At 41.3% G+C, this 23,365-nt stretch overlaps 1 protein-coding gene across 2 annotated transcripts in view; it reads left to right on the forward strand.

Moving 5' to 3' along the window:
* The window catches only part of FAM13A (family with sequence similarity 13 member A), a gene marked incomplete at its 5' end in the record, with an annotated part of 153,741 nt that overhangs the window by 17,941 nt on the left and 112,435 nt on the right, over window positions 1–23,365 (forward strand). For both annotated transcript variants that reach the window (XM_083367016.1, XM_083367015.1), the window contains 2 exons: window positions 8,323–8,473; window positions 14,397–14,477. In XM_083367016.1, the coding sequence (XP_083223142.1) occupies window positions 8,323–8,473; window positions 14,397–14,477 (232 nt within the window). The remainder of the gene's footprint in view (window positions 1–8,322; window positions 8,474–14,396; window positions 14,478–23,365) is intronic.

Consider the following 23,365-nt stretch of genomic DNA (forward strand, 5'->3'; position numbering starts at 1 on the left):
GGTTGGATCTGATGAGCATTTGGATGGGAGAATTTGAATGAATGCTAGCACTGTAGGCAAGATCAGGAAATCAAAGAATCCCAGAAGCAGCAATGGAAAACTTCCCATATTGCTGCTAAGAATATAAAATTACATAAGACTTATGTAGTAAGCACTAATAAGAACTAATAAGACTACATTGATATGTCCTTGAAGTTATCAGCAGTTGAGCTTGATATGACTTAGGAGTCATTTTTTTTCCTCAGTTTTTACTAGAGATACAAATAATTTAATGGCTGTGACAAGGATGGGGCAAGGCAAGTAATAAGAACTTGTTCTAATGAAGCTGCTTGACTGACTAAGACAAATCAAGGGGCTTTTTTTTGGTTTAAAAGGACCGGTTAGAGTTGGCAGGCAGTACAAGAAATAATAATAAAGCATTTTTATATACTTAAAGAGAGACAGTTTGGTATAGTGGTTAAGGCACCAGGTTAGCAACTGGGAGACTGGGAGATCTAGTCCTGCTTTAGGTATGAAGCCAACTGGGTGGCCTTCAGTCAGTCATTCTCTCAGCTCTGGAAAAGAAAGCATAGCAATTTCCATTTCAGGAAAACCTTGTTAAGAAAACTGCAAGGACTAGTCCAGGCAGTTGGTAGGATCAAAAACTGGCTCAAAGGCGTGCACACACAGACTTTCGTAAATGTAAAATGGAAGGTATGTATCTGCTTATGATTCACCCTGTTGGTTAAGTGACACAACCTCACAGGTAGCTTGGCTCAGAATTGCCAGTGTTAACTCACGGGGTTTCCTGAGAAACAAATAAGAATTAATATAGTTCTCTTTTGTCTCTCTGTGTGTCTATTTTTATTTTATTCAAGACAAGGTTAAAATAGAAAACTACCAAAAATCCAAAAAAAGGACAAAAAAGAAAGGGAATACAAACAATGAAGACATTAAAAAAGAAAAAATGCATCAAAAACTCCCCAACAAATATTCACATATTATCCCCCTGGTTCAGGGGTGGGGAATCTTGGCCCTTTTATGACGTGGACTTCCACTCCCAGAATTCCTAAGCTGGCTTCTGGGAGTTGAAGTCCACAAGTCATAAAAGGGCCAAGGTTCCCCAGCCCTGCCCTTGTTGAATAGTGATTAATACATTATTACGACATTGTTTCCGACCCCTTGTGAAACTGTCCCCCCCCAATTTTTAAACTAATAAATTTATTTGCAAGTTATTGATCTGTCTTCTATATATTATGTTTGTGACAAAATAGTTAAAGGGAGAAGAATAATACTAAAACATTAATATAGTCCTCAAAGTCAGGATGTTGGCATGAAGTCTTAAACAAGGCAGCATTACATTTCCTCAGTTAATCATCCTTCTTCTCATTTTGTGGCTCCAATCTAGGCAAATGTCTTAGCAAAATTATGTTGCCCTCCCTCTATGTCTGTTGCACTTTGCCTCGCTTTTTTTTTCATTCCTTATTCTTATCTGTTGCAAAATTGTCAGGCATCTAATTGCAAAAAAAGAGCCCTGAGGTAAATTCAAGAGCTTAATTGCACCCACGTTTGAGCTGCGCCATATCCCTTAATCCTGCTTAATGATTTTAGTCATACTCCCATTTTTTTAGAGATAGTTCTGGACAATATTTAATTACAAAATGCTGCCACTCTGGTGTGTGATTGGACATGATTCACCAGAGATTATAATGTTTCATTTCCATGTCTATGGAGATTCTCAGTCATCCAGGTCATGGTTGTCCCAAAGGGGCTTTTTCAGGAGGCAACTGGACTTCCTTGTTTTTCTTTGAAGGCGTTTCGCTTCTCATCCAAGAAGCTTCTTCAGCTCTGACTGGATGGTGGGGAATGGCAGGATTTATATTCCTTGCAGACAGCTGGTCATTTGCCTTCCTTTAGAGAGTCGTTGGAGGTTTACCTGTATCCTCAGAGTTCCCTGAGTAGTGCAAATGGATGTAAAGCCTCCTTGGCTGCAGGATGTTTTCTGCCCTGTGTCCCTTCACTGTTGAGGACAGGCACACAGGCTGTTGGGGATGAGTCTGTGTTGTCTGCATCTTAAACAGAAGCGCAAATGGTTCCTGTAGTCCAGGGCTTCTCAACCTTTTCACCCATTGTACCACTTTTAGGATATGGCAACATCCAAGTACCACCAGTCGCCTTAGTGACTGTTCGAATTTACAATGGCACTGAAAAAAGTGCCCCCTAATCCACAGCCGAGCAAGACACCTGCCTGCCTGCCTGCCTGGTGGCACTCTTCCTCCTGTCCGAGGTTTTCATTGTTGTGAGCATTTCTGCTGAGGATTGGCAGCGGGGGTGGGTTGGGGGGGTTTTTGGTTTTTATTCCCCACCCCTTCTGTTGGGTGGTTGCAACAGGTTTTGGTCACTTCACATGACCCTGGGACACTGTGACCGTCATAAATATGAATCAGTTGCCAAGCATCTGAATGTAAATCAAAAGACCCTGGAGATGCTGCAACATTCCAGCTGATCGGCGCTTCTTCTGGGCTCAGAAGCGGCAGGATCAGCGCTGAGCTCCACTGAGCCCTGACAGCCCCGAAGAAGCGCTGATCCTGGCGCTTCCACTGAGCCCTGCTCGCTCAGGCTTGTGCAGTACTGCCACCGGTTCAGCTCATTCCCCTCCCCCGCTACCACTTTTCTAGGATGGTCGTGTACCACCTGCCAGGTGCCAATGTACCACAGATGGTACACGTACCACTGGTTGAAAAGCCCTGCTGTAGTGTGCAATGTTCTCTGGAAATCATACTCCTGCACTATTCAAAGGATCTTCATCTCAAAGTTCATAGCTAAATGTCTGGAGATTCTCAGTCATCCAGGTTTCACTTCCAGGTAGTCAAATTCTTCAAGGTCTTCTACTGAATTGCCAATGTGCTGTAATTTGATTTTGTCAGATTGGGTGACTCAGCAATTAGCAGGTGTCTTTTACATGTTTGCACCAAATTTGATTAGATTTAGTATAAATGTCTCTACTGCCATCTGGTACAGAGATCTACTACATGTCTTTCCTTCTTTCTTCTAATTCCCAAGCTCCTAAAACTAGTGCAAGACCTATTTCTTGACACACTGAACTGACCTAACGAATACACTACTCTAATCCAGTCAGTTAACTCTGGCAACTTGCCTGGAAGACGTGTAAAATGAAACAGAGCTCTTTGAGATAAAGCTAACTCTCCCATCACCTGTGGACTGTGGTGTCCAGAGAGAATTGAGAGGTTTAGCAGAGTGCTTAATTATTTTCTCCACTTCCAGAATAGAGATTAAGCCCGAAAGATAGCCTTTCTAGGTGTCCTGTCTCCTCTTTATTATTCAGCACCAGAGGTCACCCACGGTGGTGATGGAAAAGGATCAGAACAGGATGGTTACAAGTACATTCTCCAGTATTTATTGATTGAAGAGCCAGTCAAGGCCTCTACATTTTTTTTTCTTTTCTATTTTCATATCTAAATCCAAGGGTGGGGAACAGACGTGTCATAACAGCTTCCCAGTCTACTTTGAAACAACTGGAGTGATGCAAATGTCTATTCTTCGTTTCTGCAGGAGAGCTATTTGCAGTTTCTGGCAGTCTTAAATTTAAGAGGATCTGAAGACTGTGCCCTAAGCCGTGCAGAAATAGATGCTCTTGGACAAAAAAGAGTTATGCATTATCCAGTTAGCACTCTCTGCTTGGACCCAAGCTTCATGAGAAGTGGATTAGATTTGTTACTAGAGCTTGAAAGCAATCCTCTCTTCTTTCTGCCCCAATTCCGATGAAAGGAGAATTGGCACATAGTGAACAACTGGCAAGCAAACAAAATCTACCTAAGCGGAGTAGGAGTCGGAAGCTTCAAACGACTTTCTTTCAACAGCTGTACCTAGACTACAAAGCTTCACTGACCATGGCCTCCAAGTGGACAAGACAGACATCAAACTAGACTAGGAGATTCAGAAGAAGTTCGCACCACAAGGAATTATGGTCCATTTCATTAGAAGCCACATTAGCTACCCTCAATATTAATGTACTTATGGCAGATATCTGTAGGATTTCCACAAGATCTTCCACGTCCTCCTTGACAAAAGCCTCTTTCAGAAGGACTGTAGAAAAATCATTTCCAGCAGGGACTGATTGTAAGGTGACATCTCCAGGGACCTGCCCCACAGTCAAATATTCTGACTCTGCTGTAGGAAACTAATACATTGGATCTAACCATGGAAGTACTTTTTCTACAGCTTAGACCAGACATGTCAAACACAAGGCCCGGGGGCCGGATGCGGCCCGCGAAGTGGTTTCATGCGGCCCACGAAGCCACCCTGGAAACAGTGAGGGAACGGCCCCCGCTGCCTTGGCCCTGGCCCAGAGACCCTCCTTCTGACAGAGACCCTCGGATCTGTCCCACTCCTGCCCAGGCCCCCATAGGCACCCTTGATGCCAATGATGTAGAGATGGCCATGCTCACCCAGTAGGCCAAACGCACTCTAGCCACGCCCACCCAGTAGGCCACGCCCACCCTGGCCACACCCACCCAGCCCCCTGAGGGCAACCGCAATGCTGATGCGGCCCTCAATGAAATTGAGTTTGACACTCCTGGCTTAGATAGAGCATCCAGCTCATCCTAATATTAATAAAATGGAGAGAGAAGGTGATCCATCAGTGTCTACGGCTAAATGTTCATAATCCCAAGTTTCTTTTCCCCCTTTTTTCCAGTATTTCTCAAGTTCTCAACCTTCTGAGTCCTATTCCTTGATTTCATCAGCTTTGCTTTACTGAAAAATGAGTTCTCTAAAAAAGCATAATTAGTGGGGAATTTTGGGGAAACCTGACATAGTCAGTTTAGTATTATCCCAGATTTGTGGGGCAGGAAGAAAAATGAGCACTGATTTAAATGCATCCAGATTTCCACGAAGGTTCTGTCATGCCTTAGACACGGCAAACCTTGAGATTTTGATTTAATGGAATTGCAAAGAAAAAATGGGAGAGTTTTATTTGTTTTACCAATCTTATCTTTCATCCCTTTGAATATAGGGATGAAAAGTTCCCAGTTTTTTGGTCTATTCTCTGTAATAACATATAGGTCTCCTTGCTTAATGACCATTCATTTAGTGACTGTTAAAAATTAGAATGACGCTGAAAAAAGTTATTCAAAAGTCCTCCCACTTATAAACATTGCAGCATCTCCATGGCCACACGATCATGATCTGAATACTTAGCAACCAGCCTGGATTTTCAACTGTTGCTGTGACCCAAAGTCACGTGATCACCATTTACAAGATTCCTAGCCAGCTTCCAATAAACAAAACCAATGGGGAAGCCGGAAGGAGGTCACAAGTTGTGGGTCACATGAAGTTTTGCTTTACCACTATGTATGGTTTGCTTAACGACTGTGGCAAAAAAAAGGTTGTAAAATCATGTTCCGGTCATGTGATATCTCATTTAATGATTGCACCACTTAATGATATGTGGGCATAAGGTGAGGATTACTATATATCTTGGTCAACAGGTTGCACTTTGATGTACTAATATACTAATTGCCAAATCAGGGCTTCCTGTCTAAAGGCACAGTGTAAAAGAGCATCGGAGCAATTTACTTCGAGTGTTATTTGATAGCACGGAAGAACATATCCTCTCCCACTTCAAAATATAGCCAAGAATCAGGGCCTTCAGAAGTTCCTGCCTGTCATTTCTTGGAAAGTTATGTGAGGCATTGAGCTAAAAATAAACAGATAAGGGCAGTGCCAGTAAAGTATAGCATCAGTAATAGTCATACTAGCTTTTTTTTTTTTTTAGCAAGTTGCTCCTGAGTAATTGGAAACGGTTTAACTGAAGCCTGGCTGGCAGAGGGTGACACCATTTTCTTATCAAAAATCTTCTTTCTCCCTTGGATGCAGTGTTGCGAAGGGTGTCTTTCCCAATCAAAATTCTTGCGTGTGATGAAGAAAATGTTTCCTTGAACCAAAGAGAACACCACCTGTTGTGCAAGAGTTTTCAGGCAAAAAAGAAAATGGATCACTCACAGGGTTAATAATATGGGAGATTAAAAGGGGGGGGGGAGCTTGCAGTACAGTTTTTGTTTAAAGCAGCTTTAAACAGCCAAAGTCCATTTACTCAATAGTATAACCACTTGATTTAAATTAGATTTGTGTATTTAGAATAGCAGTCTTTATGCACTTATTAATAGCAGGAAGCGGAATTTAAAAGAATTCTCTTAATAGGCTATAAAATGTCCAAGAGAAAGGTACAAAGAACAAACAGGCAACCTCAGGTTTTTCAGCCAAATTTCCACCAGCAGGAGGGACAATTTAATTGCAGCCCCAGCAAACAGGGCTTTCGGTGGCAGGGATACTACCAGCCCTAATGCCGAACAGATGATGAATCTAGTTTTGGCTCTATCGTTTTCTGTATTTGATACGGTTAGCAAAACACCAGCATCAAACTGCCTTTTATTATTTTATTAATTTTGCTGTTCTTTGTTTCACTGAATTGCTTTGATTTGTTATGGTGCCTCTTTAAAAAAAATGACATAGTATTAGTTGCCTTGGTTGGCCTTCAGCCAAAATAAGTGTAGATTGTTGGTTTCGAAAATAAATTGTGTAGGACTACTGCAGGTATGCAAAAGTGAAAAAGTATGTTTTCTTCTCCATACTATTTTATTATTTTATTTTAATGGAGGGTTTATTTATTTATTTATTTATTTATTTATTTATTTATTTTAATTCCATTTATATCCCGCCCTTCTCCGAAGACTCAGGGCGGCTTACAAGCTTAGCAGTAGCCTTCATTCTATGTATATGCCTGCTTATTAGGGCTTTCACACACCCCCAAGCGGCATTATTACAAAGTCAGCTTATTGCCCCCAACAATCTGGGTCCTCATTTTACCTACCTTGGAAGGATGGAAGGCTGACTCAACCTTGAGCCTGGTGGGATGAGAACCTGCACTAATTGCAGGCAGCTGGTGTTACTTAAGGAGGCATTAGCCCACTGCTCCACCAAGGTTGTCTTAGGTTTGCTGGCAGTAAGTCAATGAAGGGAGACTGTCATCTGTTTCTGAGCTCTTTTTGGAGTGGACAAATCATGTCTTCCTTATGAGCAACTATGCATACATAACCATCCTTTCCTGTTTCAATTCTTTCCCCTCTTCTAACATTAAATAAGTTTTATAAGGCAGGTAATATTTGCCACTTGAATTGCTACTCAGTTCTACTACTGAAATTCAGTGTAAATTATGAAACTGACCCAGAACTAATTAAGGAGATTGATATTATGAGCAAGGTTTTTATCAGGGTGTAGGTCAAGTCCAACTGAGAAAGATTTCAAGCTAGTTTTGTTCATAATAAGCTGAAGAGAATATATATATATGGGAAAGAGCTTGAAGCCTCTTAAGTTTCCTGAAGAGGATTATTCAAAAGACTCTATTTCATGCTAAAATATATTTGAACAGGTGGGCTGGTACCTAAAGAACCTTGGAACTGGTTTGCCTGACTCTAAAAGGGCGTTTTTAGTAATTACTTTTGCAAGTGACAGATGTTTTAGAATCAGCTTGCAATGTGGCCAGGTGGCATGCTGTTCAGTGACAGAGGAGGAGAAATTTTGTTGCAACAATAGATTCTACTAGCTTTTGGTCTCTGATCCCTATCATCATGAGCAATCAAGAGACTCTCTTGTCTTCACTTGAAGTAGCCTTCACGAAGTGACTCCCACATATCTTTTTTCTACCCTGGCAACAGTGGCTGAAAATTGTTGTCATGATCTGCTGTTTTGATTTAGCAAGGCCATCCTACTTTGCATTGTTATTTTGCCACTATACCTTCAACCTTCTCCAAATAGTACACATGTTCTCCAGCTATCAAAACGCACCTCCACCTGCATGCATTTGATTCTGCTGCAAAGTCCTCTAGAACTCATCTTCCATAACTTTTTAGGGAACCATCCTAGTAGGCATCCTAGTTATATAGTTACATAGTTATACTGCCCTGGTGGCGCAGTGGTTACTATGCAGCATTGCAGGGGAATTCTGCCCATAGCCTGGAGTTCGATCCTGTTGGGTCTCAAGATTGAATCAGCCTTCCGTCCTTCCGAGGTCGGTAAAATGAGGACCCAGATTGTTGGGGGCAATATGCTGACTCTGTAAACCGCTTAAATCAGTCCAAGAACAAATCAGGTTCAGACCCATGCGTCTTATTATGAATTCACACACACACACACACACACACACACACACACACACACACTTTGGCATAGATGTGCCTCATTTCAGGCCATTAGAAAAGAAAACACACAGTGCTTGATGCTTTCAACCTGCTTTATGTATTGACTGCTTCACTTGTCTTGCAGTGTCCCACCTGGCTTTGAAGGAATGAAGCAGCAGGAAATCTGTAACAAAATCCTGGTGCACATGCTAGAAAACTGCAGTTCCTTGTTTGAATGGGAGCATAAGAAGAAGGAAGGAGGATGCAAGGAGTCACCAAAAATTATATTGGTGAAAGTGAGTGTTTGAACCATTCTTTCTATAAACCATGACTTTCTGTAAACAAGGTCAGTATAGTAAGTGTCAGAGTAACATGGTCAGGATGAAGAGACTCAGGCTTGGGGACTTTTAATTTTTTATACTTTTTCATTGATCAAAACTGTATGTTACTCCTCTGTTGTTGTTTTTATTGTGTGTGCTCACCCATGTAGGAGTATGTAATACCTGCATCCAGGAGCTTGTTTGGTAAATCAGAATACAGAATACAACTCCGGGAAGCAAAAAACAAACGAATGGGAGAAAAACAGTGCAAAGGACTTGTTTCATTGATCTGGGCTAAAATTCTGAGAGGAAATACAGTGGTACCTCAGTACTCATTGTTAATTGATTTCGGGAAGCGCAATGAGTACCAAAAACAATGAGTACCAAACATATTTTTTCCCCATAAGGAATAATGTAGTGAGTCACAAGGCAGCCGACACCGACAAGTTCTAGCTTGTGCGTTGAGTGCCAAACAAACAATGAGTGCTAGGACAAAGTTTTTGTGTTAAAATGCGTTGAGTACCAAATTCATTGAGTTTCAAAGCAGCTGAATACCAAGGAACCACTGTATTGCAAAAGAAAAAGGATAAAAGCTTAATGAGAGTATCCTCAAAGAAGTAATAGAAGGCCATATTACAGCTGAAATCAAGTAGTTGAATGCCAGTTGTTTGGTTTTGATTCTAGCGAGAGCCTGGAAGCCAAGAGGAAAACACCAGAGCTGCAGCCAGATTGCTTTCTTCTCTGCCAGTGGGGTTCTTGTTAATTTCCCCTCTGCTCTCTCTGAGTTCTTCAGCCCATTTTCTTTAGCTCATCATTAAATTCTGCACCTAATGATCCCTTTGGCACTCCAGCCCCAGACCTTTTAAGAATGGAACCCAATACCAGAAGACTATAACTGATAAAGGAGAATATTTATAGCTCAGGGTTGACTTGAGGGGTCCTTGGTGCTCTCTGAAGTTGCTTGTTTTCTTGCAGACATTTCATTTCTCAAACTAGCCTTAGCCCTGATGACGCTACCTAGTTTGGGTAATGAAACATCTACAGGAAAACAAGCAAGCTCAGAGAACACCAAAGACTATAATTACTTAGGCCTTTGCTATCCCAATCATTTACAGCAGAGCTTGATTTCCTGAAACCTTTCCATTTGGGCAGATTTCCCAATAATATTAAATTCTCCAGTCTACTTAAAAGACTAATAGGAACAGATGACTCACAGTCATCCATCAACAGCCAACAATTATATTTTCCCCAAACAAATCTATGCAATTCATCCCTGGGTTTGCTCTTATACTCCAAAATCATTTTGCTTTTCTCCTTTCTCTTCTCCACTTCCATCCCATTCATTATTAGGTCTACACCCTAACTGCAGGTTTAAAACAGACTAGTGACGCCAGATTATCAAAAAAATAAAATATGTGTAAACATTGATGCAATTTATTATGGTTTGTCGCACAGCCAGCCAGATATTTAGACTGGATTTGGTATTTTTATCCTCCTATGGAGTCCTTCCTAAGGACTTGGGATAAGCCGTTATTGTTTGATGAAGTTAAACATATCATTGCAAGATGTGTAAACTGTTCCAAGTAAAGTTGTTGTGATCATTATTTACCGGTTAACATTTGTGCTGTTTAGTTGTGTACAAAGCAGTGTCTTTTATCTTTATGAGTGCTAATTAATCTGAGTTTCTGGCCATTGTTTAGGTTGAATAGGAAGCAGCCTTGGAAAATAAAATATGTCCTTGACTGGTGTTATGTCCAAACAAAAGCCAGCAGCCTTGCAACTAGAATTGTTTTTGGCTTTTTAGCATTTGTGATAATGATGTAAAATAATTTGCTTTTTGCTATCAGTCATACAGCAAAGTATCTTGGAGACTATTTTGTAAACCAAGAGACAAATGCACATAAATTCATGGGAGAAAGGCATCACTTGAAAGTTTCCCTCTCTTTAAGCTTTTATTGTTCTTGTTGCTGATTATAAATTGATGGAGAAACAAAAGGCTGGTGGGAGGAAGAGGAAAATATTTGGGGGGAGAATGAATCTTTTATTTGCTTACTTTCTTGGTAGGATTGTCTAATCTTTGATTGGTGACACTATAGCCACAAAACTCAGGAAAGACTACAAAAAGAACCGTGTTAAAGTTGTACATTCTTAAAGGTAAAGGTTCCCCCGCACATGTGTGCTAGTCGTTTCCGACTCTAGGGGACGGTGCTCATCTCCATTTCAAAGCCGAAGAACCAGCGCTTGTCCGAGGACGTCTCCGTGGTCATGTGGCCGGCATGACTAGACGCCAAAGGCGCACGGAACGCTGTTACCTTCCCACTGGAGTGGTCCCTATTTTTCTATTTGCATTTTTACGTGCTTTCGAACTGCTAGGTTGGCAGAAGCTGGGACCAGTAACAGGCGCTCGCTCTGTTACGCGGCACTCGGGATTCGACCCGCCAAACTGCCGACCTTCTGATCGACAAGCTCAGCGTCCTAACCCACTGAGCCACCGCTTAAATTAGCACAACTTTGGCAGGTGACAGGAAAGCCATGAAATAAAACACTGCACAGATATTCCAGGTTTTTTTTTTTGAAGTATTATACTTTATTTATTGCAATCCAACTGTAGAATATATGTGGAATATACACATTGATACAAAGGTTTGACATACAGAAATACAATCAGTTTGGGAGACAAGGTGGTGTTATTTCAGATTCCCTGCTCATGGATGTATGTCCAACGTAACATATTAACTAATAAGTAAATATTAGACTAGGAAACTATAAAAGGAGAACTTACGCTGAAACACCTTTTCAAATGGACAGCACAGAGTCTTATTTATGCATAGTTGAGAAAGTCTTGTCAGGCAATCACAGTCTTGAAATAGAAGCACGTTAATAATTTGAAATAGTATCTTCTAATGCAGAGGCCCCCAACCTTTTGGGCACCAGGGACTGGTTCCGTGGAGAGAGGTTTTTCCACGGACCGGAGGGTGCATGGTTTTGTGTGCTGCCTACATCCCGCGGATGGGGCTTTGCTTGTTTGTGCGGACCAGTTGTTGGCATGCTGTGGCCCGGTACTGGTCCACGGACTGGGGGGTTGGGAACCCCTGTTCTAATGCTCTTTTTGTGTGTGTTAACCTGTAATGAGCTTGTATTTTAATTAAGAAGTGTGAGAAAGACTTTAGTTAAGTCTCCAGAGAAGTTTGGCAAAGCACTTTGTGGTAAGGGTTATGGTGATGATTTAACTATAACAGAGGCATACAAACAGATTGGGTAATGAGGAACAGTTGCTCACATTTTGTTTGAATTGGTTGGATTAGAGAAAAGAGCAAACAAACCTGGCTTAGTGCATGTTACATTTTCCACAGCATTGTGCCAAATTTTTTCCTCTGTAATATGTTCCCCCCCCTTCCTGTTGCTGGTAAAAGCGTTTACCATAAGGCAATTGGTCATTGTCTGGTAATAATTCCTTTCCTGTCAAATGTAATGTATACCAGATGTAAATTTAACTAAGAAAACTTCCAGGTCATATTTTGAGTTGATGCCAGAAATACCATCTAATCACTTGAGTGCATTCACCCATAAGGCTAAATTAAATTTTTCAGCTCAAATTACTGAAACAGCCTGGTTCATAAGCCACAATAATTGAGTTTCAGGGCAGTGTTAAGATCAAACGTAAACCAGGTTTTAACATGGCTTAGGGTTATAAACAAACCTGGCTTTGATATGAATTGACTATCATTGCTACTGCACTATTGCCATACATTGGTTCTCCTCTGCCATTAGTGGAACAGACTGAACCGGACAGCTACATAGTAGAGCTGGGTATGTTTAGCATTATGAGCAAAATTTTGATTATTTCTTTTCAAGAGAACATTTAATTCTTGCAGATCATTTTTAGTATTTTGTTGAGCAGATGGATATTTTTTCTTAAAAAAAAATAGAAGAACAAGAAAAAAAAATTCATTGGGATATTTTTTCCTAGTGAGATTAAAATACACTCCCTTCTAGGTGAAAGTTTATGAGCTTCGTGGTCTTTCCTTTAGCATCCTGTACAGCTGCCAAGGAGAGTGACGTTGTTGTATTGTATTTCACTTTCATCATTTTGACATGTCTTTCTAACGATATTGCCGCTCTAAATAACTTCCCGAATTATGTGCCATCAGATTTGTTTGTTTATGCAATGTATAGGCTGCCCAACTCCCAACGATTGTGGGTGTCTTACAATTAAAAATAAGTGAAAACCATAAAAAAAAAATCATAAGCAGCCTGAATGCAAACAAACGAACAGACGAAAAGGTCCTGGTGACTTCATAAAGTAAATCCTTCTCCAAGATGATCTTTTCCCCAACCTGGCCCTTCATGTTTTCTAATGGTAGAGACATTGCTGCCATAATCCATCCAACTTGCTATTGGTCTTCCTCCCTTGCCTTCTACTTTTCTCAACATTACTGATTTCTCAAGGGAGTTGAGTCTTCACATAATAGGTCCAAAATACGACCATATGAGCATGGCCATTTGTGCCTTGGGTGAGAACTATGGGTTAATTTTCCTTTGTTTTCTTGACTTATTGATAATATTTCCGGGTGTTCTTCAAAACTGAAGGTTAAAACCACTGATTTTTTTTTCTCCCGCTTCAGAATTCAGAATTCAATTTTTACTTTCCTAGAGTTATTACAGGAACGCCATTTCTTGCATGATTCTTATCTTTATAGGTAGCTTTAAAGTTTTATGGGTAAGGCTATATGTTCTAACCACTGCATCAGAGGAGTCCTGGTGGTACAGTTGTTAGACTGCAGTATTGCAAGCAAACTCTGCCCACAGCATGGAGTTCGATCCTGTTGGGGCTCAAGATTGAATCAGCCTTCTATCCTTCCAACTTTGGTACAATGAGGACCTAGATTGTTGGGGGCAATATGCTGACATTGTAAACCACCCAGAAAGTGCTATAAAGCATATAGCGCAGCATATAAGTCTATGTGCTATTGTTATATGTTATACTATCTGAATATCTTAACAACGCATATAAATATTTTTTGCCTTATCAATAACTTTGAGGAGAGCACTGTCAAACTGCAGCTAAGTTGTGATATCACACAGATGGATAATGATCTGAGCTTTTATGTACTAAAGAAGCAGCAATGGTTCCACACAGTTTCTTTGTTTTGGTCTTTAAGCCCTTCTGGTACTCAGCATTATAAATTATTTCTCTCATAATGGTGCTGTAGTTTTTCTTTCTTGACCCATCAGAATATCACAACATAATGTTTTACAAATGTAATCCCAGCCTCTTTCTCACAAACCCAAGTATACCCTATCAAATCTTAAAAACAAATCACAACATTAGGATCTGCTTGATATGTTGGCAATACGGCAGTCCTATCTGCTTGAATTCAGTTAATATAAATACTAGCCTACTGCTAAGCTTGGATTTCCAATTGCTGCTTTGCTGCTGAAATAGATCAGGAATGCGGGATGCAGGAGTTTTGTTTTGAGGTGTTTCTTTTTAGTCAATATAGTTGTGATTTAAAAAAAAATCATTTCACACAAGTGGGAGAGAACATTTCAATGCATATCTCAAGGTTGACTCAGCCTTCCATCCTTCCGAGGTAGGTAAAATGAGGACCCAGATTGTTGGGGGCAATTAAGCTGACTTTGTAATAATGCCGCTTGGGGTGTGTGTGAAAGCCCTAATAAGCAGGCAGATACATAGAATGAAGGCTACTGCTAAGCTTGTAAGCCGCCCTGAGTCTTCGGAGAAGGGCGGGATATAAATGGAATTAAAATAAAATAAATAAATTAAATATCTCTATTTGAAACTCAAATGCCTGTCAAGTGAAGCGGCAGTCTGTTCTTGTTTCAGGATGCATCTCCAGACATATTTTTATTAATTCCTTTTGATGTTTCTTGATAGGAGGCTAGTTGCAAGACATCCCCGCCGATCTTGCTGAAGAGCCTTGAGACAGAAAAGCCCAAGCCAAAACCAAGAACAAAGGTACAGAAAAATAAATATATTTTTTTTTCAGTGCCTGCTTTTCATTTTCCTTTTATCTGCATTATTTATTAAATTTAAATGCCACCCATCTCACGGTCCAAAGTGACTCTGGCTGGCTTACAGTGTAATAAAATAGAAATATAAAAACAATTGTAAATATGTTTAGAAGCATTTGGGCATACTGGAACAGAGTCAGAGAAGAGCAATGAGAATAAACAGGAGACTAGAAGCTAACTCTTGGGAAGAAAAATGGAAGGAGCTGAGCAACTTTAGCCTTTTAAAGGGAGTCCTGGGAGAGGATATAATGTTGTTGTTAGCTGCAAAGTCGTGTCCGACCCATCGCGACCCTATGGACAACGTTCCTCCAGGCCTTCCTGTCCTCTACCATCTTCTGGAGTCCATTTAAGCTCACGCCTACTGCTTCAGTGACTCCATCCAGCCACCTCATTCTCTGTCGTCCCCTTCTTCTCTTGCCCTCAATCTTTCCCAGCATTTGGCTCTTCTCCAGTGAGTCCTTCCTTCTCATTAGGTGGCCAAAGTATTTGAGTTTTAATTTCAGGATCTGGCCTTCTAAAGAGCAGTCACGGTTGATCTCCTCTAGGACTGACCGGTTTGATCGCCTTGCAGTCCAAGGGACTTGCAGGAGTCTTCTCCAGCACCACAGTTCAAAGGCCTCAATTCTGTGGCACTCAGCCTTTTTTATGGTCCAACTTTCACTGCCATACATTGCAAGAGGATATAATAGCACTCTTCAAATACCTGAAAGAAAAGGTACTATGTGAGAATGGCCTTGGGAGTCAGATCAAAGAGCTACAGATAGGATTCCTGCAGAAGGAATGGGGACCTCACAAACATCTCAGAAGAGGCCCTAGTTTTTTGGGTTGTAAAGTTAAGAGGTGAAATAGGTACTTTCATTCTTGGAGGATTTTGTTAATATGAATTTACAATAAAGATAGAGCTAGTGCTTCTTGGAGCCGAAGGTCATTCTTGTCTGGACTGACAAGGCTAACAGAATATGACTTAAAAGTCAAGACATGTACTCCATCGTTCCCAGATGCAGGACACAGAATCATTGAATTTGCTTAAAAGCAAATATCAGTTGCATGTTTAGACAAAAAAACAACAACCCTAAAGGTCAGAGCAGTTCAACAGTAGAAACAGACATTTGGAGGAAATTATGCTCTTCCCTTCATTGTTTGTCCTCAGGGGGAAGCCAAACAGCCACCTGTCATGGATGCTTTAATTTGGCTTCCTGCACTGAGTAGTAATTTGGATTAAATGGTCTAACTGCCTTCTTCCAACTCTAGGATCACATGTCCTGTTTTGTGATTCCACTAGTTCCCACTTGTCCTTTGTGGATTGCTTCAGAGTAAATACATTCTTGGACACTGTACATTCTTGGACACTTGTTTCTTAAATCACCAGATAAAAAAATGAAGATTTCTTAGAAATGATCCCATCTACAGTAGGTTTTGTTCTGTAAACACCTACTTGCCAAGTGTGTGTGCATATACACAATACTTTGACAAAACGCCAAGGAATTTTAGCCATGCCACACTTGCATCAGTGTTTGGGAACTGAATTTAATTTTGGCATCCATGCTTTATTGACCCACCTATCAAAAATATATAACTCAACGTTCTGCACTTTACAATTATGCTGCACTCAATGTCTGTTGCTAAGATCACTTGAATTGATAGCTTTTGAAGGTATAAGAACAGGCATGATAAAAAGGTAGAGGTAGATTTGCTTAGATACAGATGTCCTCTTCTGGAATTCCAGTGAATTTAGAATTACTACAGATTAAATATTTGCCTTACAAGAGAGAAGGAATGCCCTATAATATTTGTCCTTTCAGCTCAGGATCAATTTGAAGGACATTAATAAACTTGCCTTGAAATTTTAGCAATTTCTTCTTTTCAAACTGAGAATGGGAAAGTTCAGCTTTTGGGTGGAGCAGATGGTTTAAATCCTCGGTGGCACTTCGTTCATACATCTAATTTGTCAGAAATCTGATTTGCTCTCATTTCGGTTGCAGGATTTGTTGTATCTAAACTTGAACAGACTTGTTGACTTTTTTCCACATTGGTCTTAAATGCTACCATTAAGTATGATTTGACATAGCATCAGGGACAAATGATTCAATTATCTACTTTTTAGGAACATTTGGATTTGAGTTGGATTTGTTAGGTGTATAACCTGGCTTTTCTTCCAGAAACTTAAGGCAGCTCTTCAAAGGATCTTCGTTTGTTTTATCATGGCGGTGAGTTGGAGTAAAAGGCAATGTATAAAAACTTGGTGCTTCTCATTGGGTATATTGTAGAAAGAAAGCCTTGTTAGTCTAAAGTAGCCATAATTCAGAGTTATTTATTTGTTTGTTTATTTATTTCATGAATGAAGGTGAATATACGTGTCCCAGGATAATGTTGCAGGATCCAATCTGGGTTGGTCACCAGGACCAGAGATTTAGTCTTCTGAGCTTTGGGACTCGAATTTCTCTCTAGCAGAGTGTGTAGTATTCTGTGTGTGGTATTTATGGTGCCTGTTGTAAGTGGCTTTTTAGATGTTGATTGGGGTGTGTCGGTAGCTGTTTTTTAAGTCATTAGCTGTCCTTTGCTTGTGCTGCCCAGCCCTTGCATTCTAAGTACTTGATAGGCTGGTGGTAAATCAGCACTTCTATTGACTGACGAGGGGCCTGTTTCCCAGACTTCAATCACTTCCCTGGCTGTTTTTGTGCCTGCTCGTCCAACAATCTTAATAGCTGCAAAATTGAATGTATGTCTTTGTTCCTTGCAGTGTGAGGCTACCAATGAGTTTGGGTTTCCTTGTCTGACCGCTGGCTTATGTTCTTACAATCTGGTGATTAGCTTGCTCCCCTCTGTGCTACATAATGACAGGGGCAATCCATGCAGGGGATCTGGTAGATTACATTGGAAGCATCTCCCACTTCCAAGCGATCTTTTACATCAATATTTATTTATTTATTTATTTATTATTACTAATGTGAATCCAATCAATTGTGGCTTAATTAGTAAACACCAGATTAACAAATCATCAAAGTGCAATTTGTGAATCCAGTTTAATTTTCTTACATTTCATGAGCTGTTTTGGATGCTTTGGGGAGAAAGCAATAACATAAATTTATTGCCCCCCATAGATAGGGCTCGCAACCTGGGTGTCCTCCTAGATTCACAGCTCTCCTTAGAAGATCACATAGGAGCTGTGACTAGGGGGGCTTTCGCTCAGGTTCGCCTGGTGCGCCAGCTACGACCCTATCTGGACCTGGATGCCTTGCGTACAGTCACCCATGCACTTGTGACCTCTCGTCTTGACTACTGCAACGCTCTTTACATGGGGCTGCCCTTGAGAACCACTCGGAAGCTTCAGCTGGTACAGAGTGCAGCTGCACGAACACTTTTGGGGGCTTCCCGATACTCCCATATTACACCTCTCCTCCGTGAGCTGCACTGGCTTCCAGTTGCCTTTCGAGTGAAATTCAAGGTGCTAGTGATGACATACAAAGCTCTACATGGCATGGGTCCGGATTACCTACGGGAGCACCTACTGCCAGCGTCGACACCCCTCCGTCCTGTGCGCTCCCACAGAGGGCCTCCTCAGGGTACCACCGGTCAGAGAATGCCGGCTGGTGACCCCCAGGGGGAGAGCATTCTCGGTGGGTGCGCCAACCCTTTGGAACTTCTTGCCAGCCGAAATCCGGATGGCCCCCGACCTTCGCACCTTCCGGCGTGACTTAAAAACCTATCTATTCCAGCAAGCCAGCCTGGCCTGATCGATTTGGGGTTTTATTTGTTTTACTATTGCTTTATTGTATACTTACCTTGCTCTGTACACCGCCCTGAGTCCCCCGGGAGAAGGGCGGTATATAAAACAAACAAACAAACAAACAAACAAACAAATAAATAAATATTTTCTCTCCAACGGTATATATAGTTCAGAGATTATAATGCAGTATGAATCCAGTGACCTTCTTTACTTTTTCTATCAGTTTAAGCGAGCTGGCTTACCATCATATATTGTAAAAGCAGCCAACACTCTTCAGATTACCTCTCTCAGGACCTTCCAACCTTTAGATACGTTGCAAGGGAAAATAGCCATTGGAGTCTAATACATATAGCCAGAAGTTTGCACTTTCTTGTGGTCTGAGGCAATTTGAACTTGTGCAAATTTGTGGTTATTGTTTTACATGAAAACATGCTCATAAATCAGAGCTTTATTGCTACATCTTTTAGCATGCATGCTCAAAAGCCAAATTTTGGATAATTTCCCAGCCTAGCCCTCCCCCTTTCTTTCCCCCTCCCCTCCTCCCACCAGCCTTTCTTGGAACACAGAAATAAAATTATAGTGAGAAAGGAAGTGGACTTTATTTCATGTTTTATCAGCCTACAGCTTTTTTTCCAAGTTTAAAATTGTAAGTTTGTTCCACTTGTCTTTATCTAACAGAGATGATCGTTGGCAAAACAGATACATATGGAGTAAAAGCTGAAAGTAATGTTAACTACATAGCTAGGAGTAGAAATATTTTCTGCCCAATCTTTAAAAATGTTTTCTTTGGCTTTGGATACATAATATAATGCAAAAGGTTTGTTTGGGGCAGAAAATAAGAGTTGTTTCTTCAGCCACATCCGTTTTTTTCACACGTGCTTTATGACTTAGAGAAAGAGATAGTTCGGTCAGACGTAGAAGGGTTGAAATTGGTTTGCTGGTCTTGTTTTGTTATTGTTTTGTTTGGAAAGATGAAATTGAATTTGTACTGCAGGGAGAGAGGAGTAAGTCCTTCACCTGTTTTGTGGCCTGTTGTACGTTGTGTGAATAGATCTTTCTTTCAGTTCTTTGCCAGCTAGGAGAAAAGCAGCTTTTCTCCAACAACTTTCATTATTAACCTTTCTTTTGTTTATTAAAGCAAAAGTTCATTTCCTCAGTTAGCAAGGGTGTCTCTCCCTTCTTCTGAGTACTTGACGGAAGACAGTTGTTCTTTTGATTGGTGTGCTAGAGGAAGAAAACAACATCTTTTCAGCAATAGCAGGAAAAGTTGCCTATTTAGCCCCCAAGTTCTGTTCTCATAGTGAGGGCAGACCCACCAACTGTATATATCTCAAATCTGATGCAAGTTAATCTTTTCTCCAGATGTTGGAATTGGCCAGCATTGTTCTGTCCCTTGATCTGTTCCAGTTCTCCTGCTTTGTTTTAGGTCGGACACACAACATTTTATTTTTTTTTTGGTCCAAGGACTTTGACTTTGAGTTGGGCATTTCATAGCAAATGGAGGAATGAAGCTGTGTTGGAAAATTTTAAAAATGGAGGAAAATTAAAACAATGAACAATTTATGAACGTTGGTATTATTTTACACCGTTTGTTTATAAAATTTATTAGCCGCCCATCATACCACAAGGTAACACTGGGCGGCTTACAGTCACAGAAGACTGTAAGTACACATACACACACAAACACAAACACCCACCCACTGAAAAACATAACTAGGTTATTATAAGCCAGACGCTATGATCCAATTAAAGATGGAAAAGGCGGGGGCAGGATGGGTAGGGGAGGTACGATCTGTTGTTAATTGTTCAACCACCTCCACTATGATGCTCCCCATTGGAGCCCCAAGCTAACTGAGAGAGCCAGGGCTTTAGGCCCTGACAGAAGATCAGGAGGGTTGGGGCTGACCTCACAGTGGGGTGCAAGACATTCCAGAGAGCAGGTACAATGGCAGAGAAGGCCTTTTCCTGGACCCCACCAGCTGGAATAATCAGGTCAATGGGGCCTGCAGATGCCTCCCCTGCTGGCATGGGCAGATCCCTGTAGAATGAGACAGTCCCTCAAGTACAGTTATAAACTGCATAACAGTTATCTTTAAATATGCATGCTGACATACATTTGTACGGATGTACACGTGTACATACACATGTAAAGGTAAAGATTCCTGCGCACATGCGTGCTAGTCATTTCCGACTCTAAGGGCCGGTGCTCATCTCCGTTTCAAAGCCGAAGAGCCAGCTCTTGTCCGAGGACGTCTCCGTGGTCATATGGCCGGCATGACTAGATGCCAAAGGCGCACGGAGCGCTGTTACCATCCCACCGTAGTGGTCCCTATTTTTCTACTTGCATTTTTACGTGCTTTAGAACTGCTAGGTGGGCAGAAGCTGGGACAAGTAACAGGTGCTCACTCTGTTATGCGGCACTCGGGATTCGACCCGCCAAACTGCCGACCTTCTGATCGACAAGCTCAGCGTCTTAACCCACTGAGCCACCGCGTCCCTACATACACATATAGTGGTCACCATTCTCTGATAGCTCAGCTGATTCTCGGGCTTATAACATGATTCTCCCCAGCAATTGTGTCTTGAGTATACTCCCTGTCTCCACACAACCATGTGTGTGTACACAAACATTTGTGCAGAGGAGATGGCAAGATGAGGCAGAAGAAAGTTTGTAGCGATGTGGGGTTTTGTTGCTAATTAGGAAAAAGGCCTTGGGAATGAATGTAGGAGGCCATGTGCGCCATTAAGATTAAGGGCCTGATGTAGAACTGAGGTCAGTGGGAGAAAGGGAATAGAAAAATGGCATGAATCCTTCAGTCATTAACTCAGAGGTGATCTTTTAGGCAGAAACACACTTCCAGATACACAAGTACAGATAGATCAAGGTGAAAATAACTGAGAGCTGCATCAGGACCCATTTTGCTTCCAAAGACTAAAATAATGCAGGATCCAGCCAGAACACAAGCTATCTTCTCAACTCTTCAAAGACAGCCCAAATCATTCCCCACAGCAAGGAGATAACGCCCTGGAGCAAGCTTTCCCACGCACACACTCACACACAACATCACTAAACCTTTCCAGGAGGCTTGCTTTCTGACTGCAAAAATGTTGATTTTTATATTGCAATGATTAAATGAAATTGCAGCCAAGCTGAACAACCTCCAACCATCCCTGAATCTTCAATCCCCCATGGAAATCAAGGGGTTAATATCGTAGCATAAGTCAGCCACCTCAGCACTTGGACAGCCAATGTTTCCAGGCATCAGAAGCAGTTAATTTAGCCAACCACCTCTATGTGCTCCAGAAAAAAAAACTCCTTCCAATCCATTGAAATGGCCACAGATGGAAAACTCAGAGGCTTATAGTGACCTCTCTGTCTGTGTCACAAACTGCCAAAGTAGAGCCATCGATTTGGAATATTTTCATTAGCTAACTCAGGGGTAGGCAACCTGCTGGCTCAGGAATTTTGGGAGTTGAAGTCCGCGAGTCATAAAAGAGCCAAGGTTGCCTACCCCTGATAACTCATGAAATACCAAGTGTATATAATTAACTTTTCATCAGGTATTTCTTCCTTCTGAACTTATTAACTGAGTTGCTGTTGTTAGTTGCGAAGTCATGTCTGACCCATCGCGACCCCATGGACAACGTTCCTCCAGGCCTTCCTGTCCTCTACCATCTTCTGGAGTCCATTTAGGCTCACGCCTACTGCTTCAGTGACTCCATCCAGCCACCTCATTCTCCGTCGTCCCCTTCTTCTCTTGCCCTCAACCTTTCCCAGCATTAGGCTCTTCTCCAGTGAGTCCTTCCTTCTCATTAGGTGGCCAAAGTATTTGAGTTTCAACTTCAGGAGCTGGCCTTCTAAAGAGCAGTCAGGGTTGATCTCCTCTAGGACTGACCGGTTTGATCGCCTTGCAGTCCAAGGGACTTGCAGGAGTCTTCTCCAGCACCATAGTTCAAATTCTTTGGCGCGCAGCCTTTCTTATGGTCCAACTTTAACAGCCATACATTGCAACTGGGAAAACCATAGCCTTGACTATACGCACTTTTGTTGACAGGGTGATGTCTCTGCTTTTTAGTGTGCTGTCTAGATTTGCCATGGCTTTCCACCCCAGGAGGAAATCCCTTCATGGATTACTGCCTTGTCGTGGCGAAGGGGCTTGTGTAATTCAGTGAAGCTATGGGCTATGCCGTGCAGGGCCACCCAAGACAGACAGGTCATAGCAGAGAGTTCTGACAAAACGTGATCCACTGGAGAAGGAAATGGCAACCCACTCCAGTATCTTTGCCATGAAAACCCCATGGACAGTATTAACTGAGAGCATAACATTAAAAAGGATCCTGGTTTTTAAGAAATGGCACTGTTTTGTACCTCATGAAAGCATAACCTGGCGTATTCAATTCCTGTTGAGAGGCCTAACACTTGAAGCCCTTGTTCCTGTTCTCGGTGGCAAAAGACACCGAGATCAACCAGGACTTTGCCCAGGGCATCTTTGAGGAAAGGATAAGGAAGAGGCAGCCACAGATATTAGGCATTAAGTTTGATAGGGAAATGAATCTTTTTGGTGTTTAGGATACACCAAAAACCTTGATTTCTTTTGAGGTTAATGAGATCTTTGTGTTCTATATACAGAACAATATCAACCTTTCCAATAATCACTGAAAAGCACATGTTTGTCCCTATGAATAGCAGATATAATATACAATTTACAAGTAGTGAAAATTGTAAATGGCTATGAATACTTGGGAAAGATCCAAGTGGTATAGAAATACAGGAAATGCATGTAGCAAATAAAGCCATTTCATAATTTATAAAGAATAAAGGATGAGTTTTGACTCCTAAGTGTTTATTTAGTAACTAAAATCTTCTGGGATATTTTTCAAGATCCCAGACTAGCCCTGTAAACCACCCTGAGTCCTTCGGGAATAGGGCGGTATAGAAATTTAATTAAATAAATAAATAAGCCCTGGTTTTCCTAGATGTTCCCATCCAAAAACTAGCTGGAGGTGACCCTACTTAGCTTTTTCAGAATCAACCAAGTGCAATGATGTAATGTACAGTATACCAGTATAAAAAATTCTGTACTTGGAGCAGAATTTCTCCTTAT

Source organism: Vipera ursinii (genome assembly GCF_947247035.1).
Source record: "Vipera ursinii genome assembly, chromosome: 7".
In the NCBI taxonomy this organism is placed as follows: domain Eukaryota; kingdom Metazoa; phylum Chordata; class Lepidosauria; order Squamata; family Viperidae; genus Vipera; species Vipera ursinii.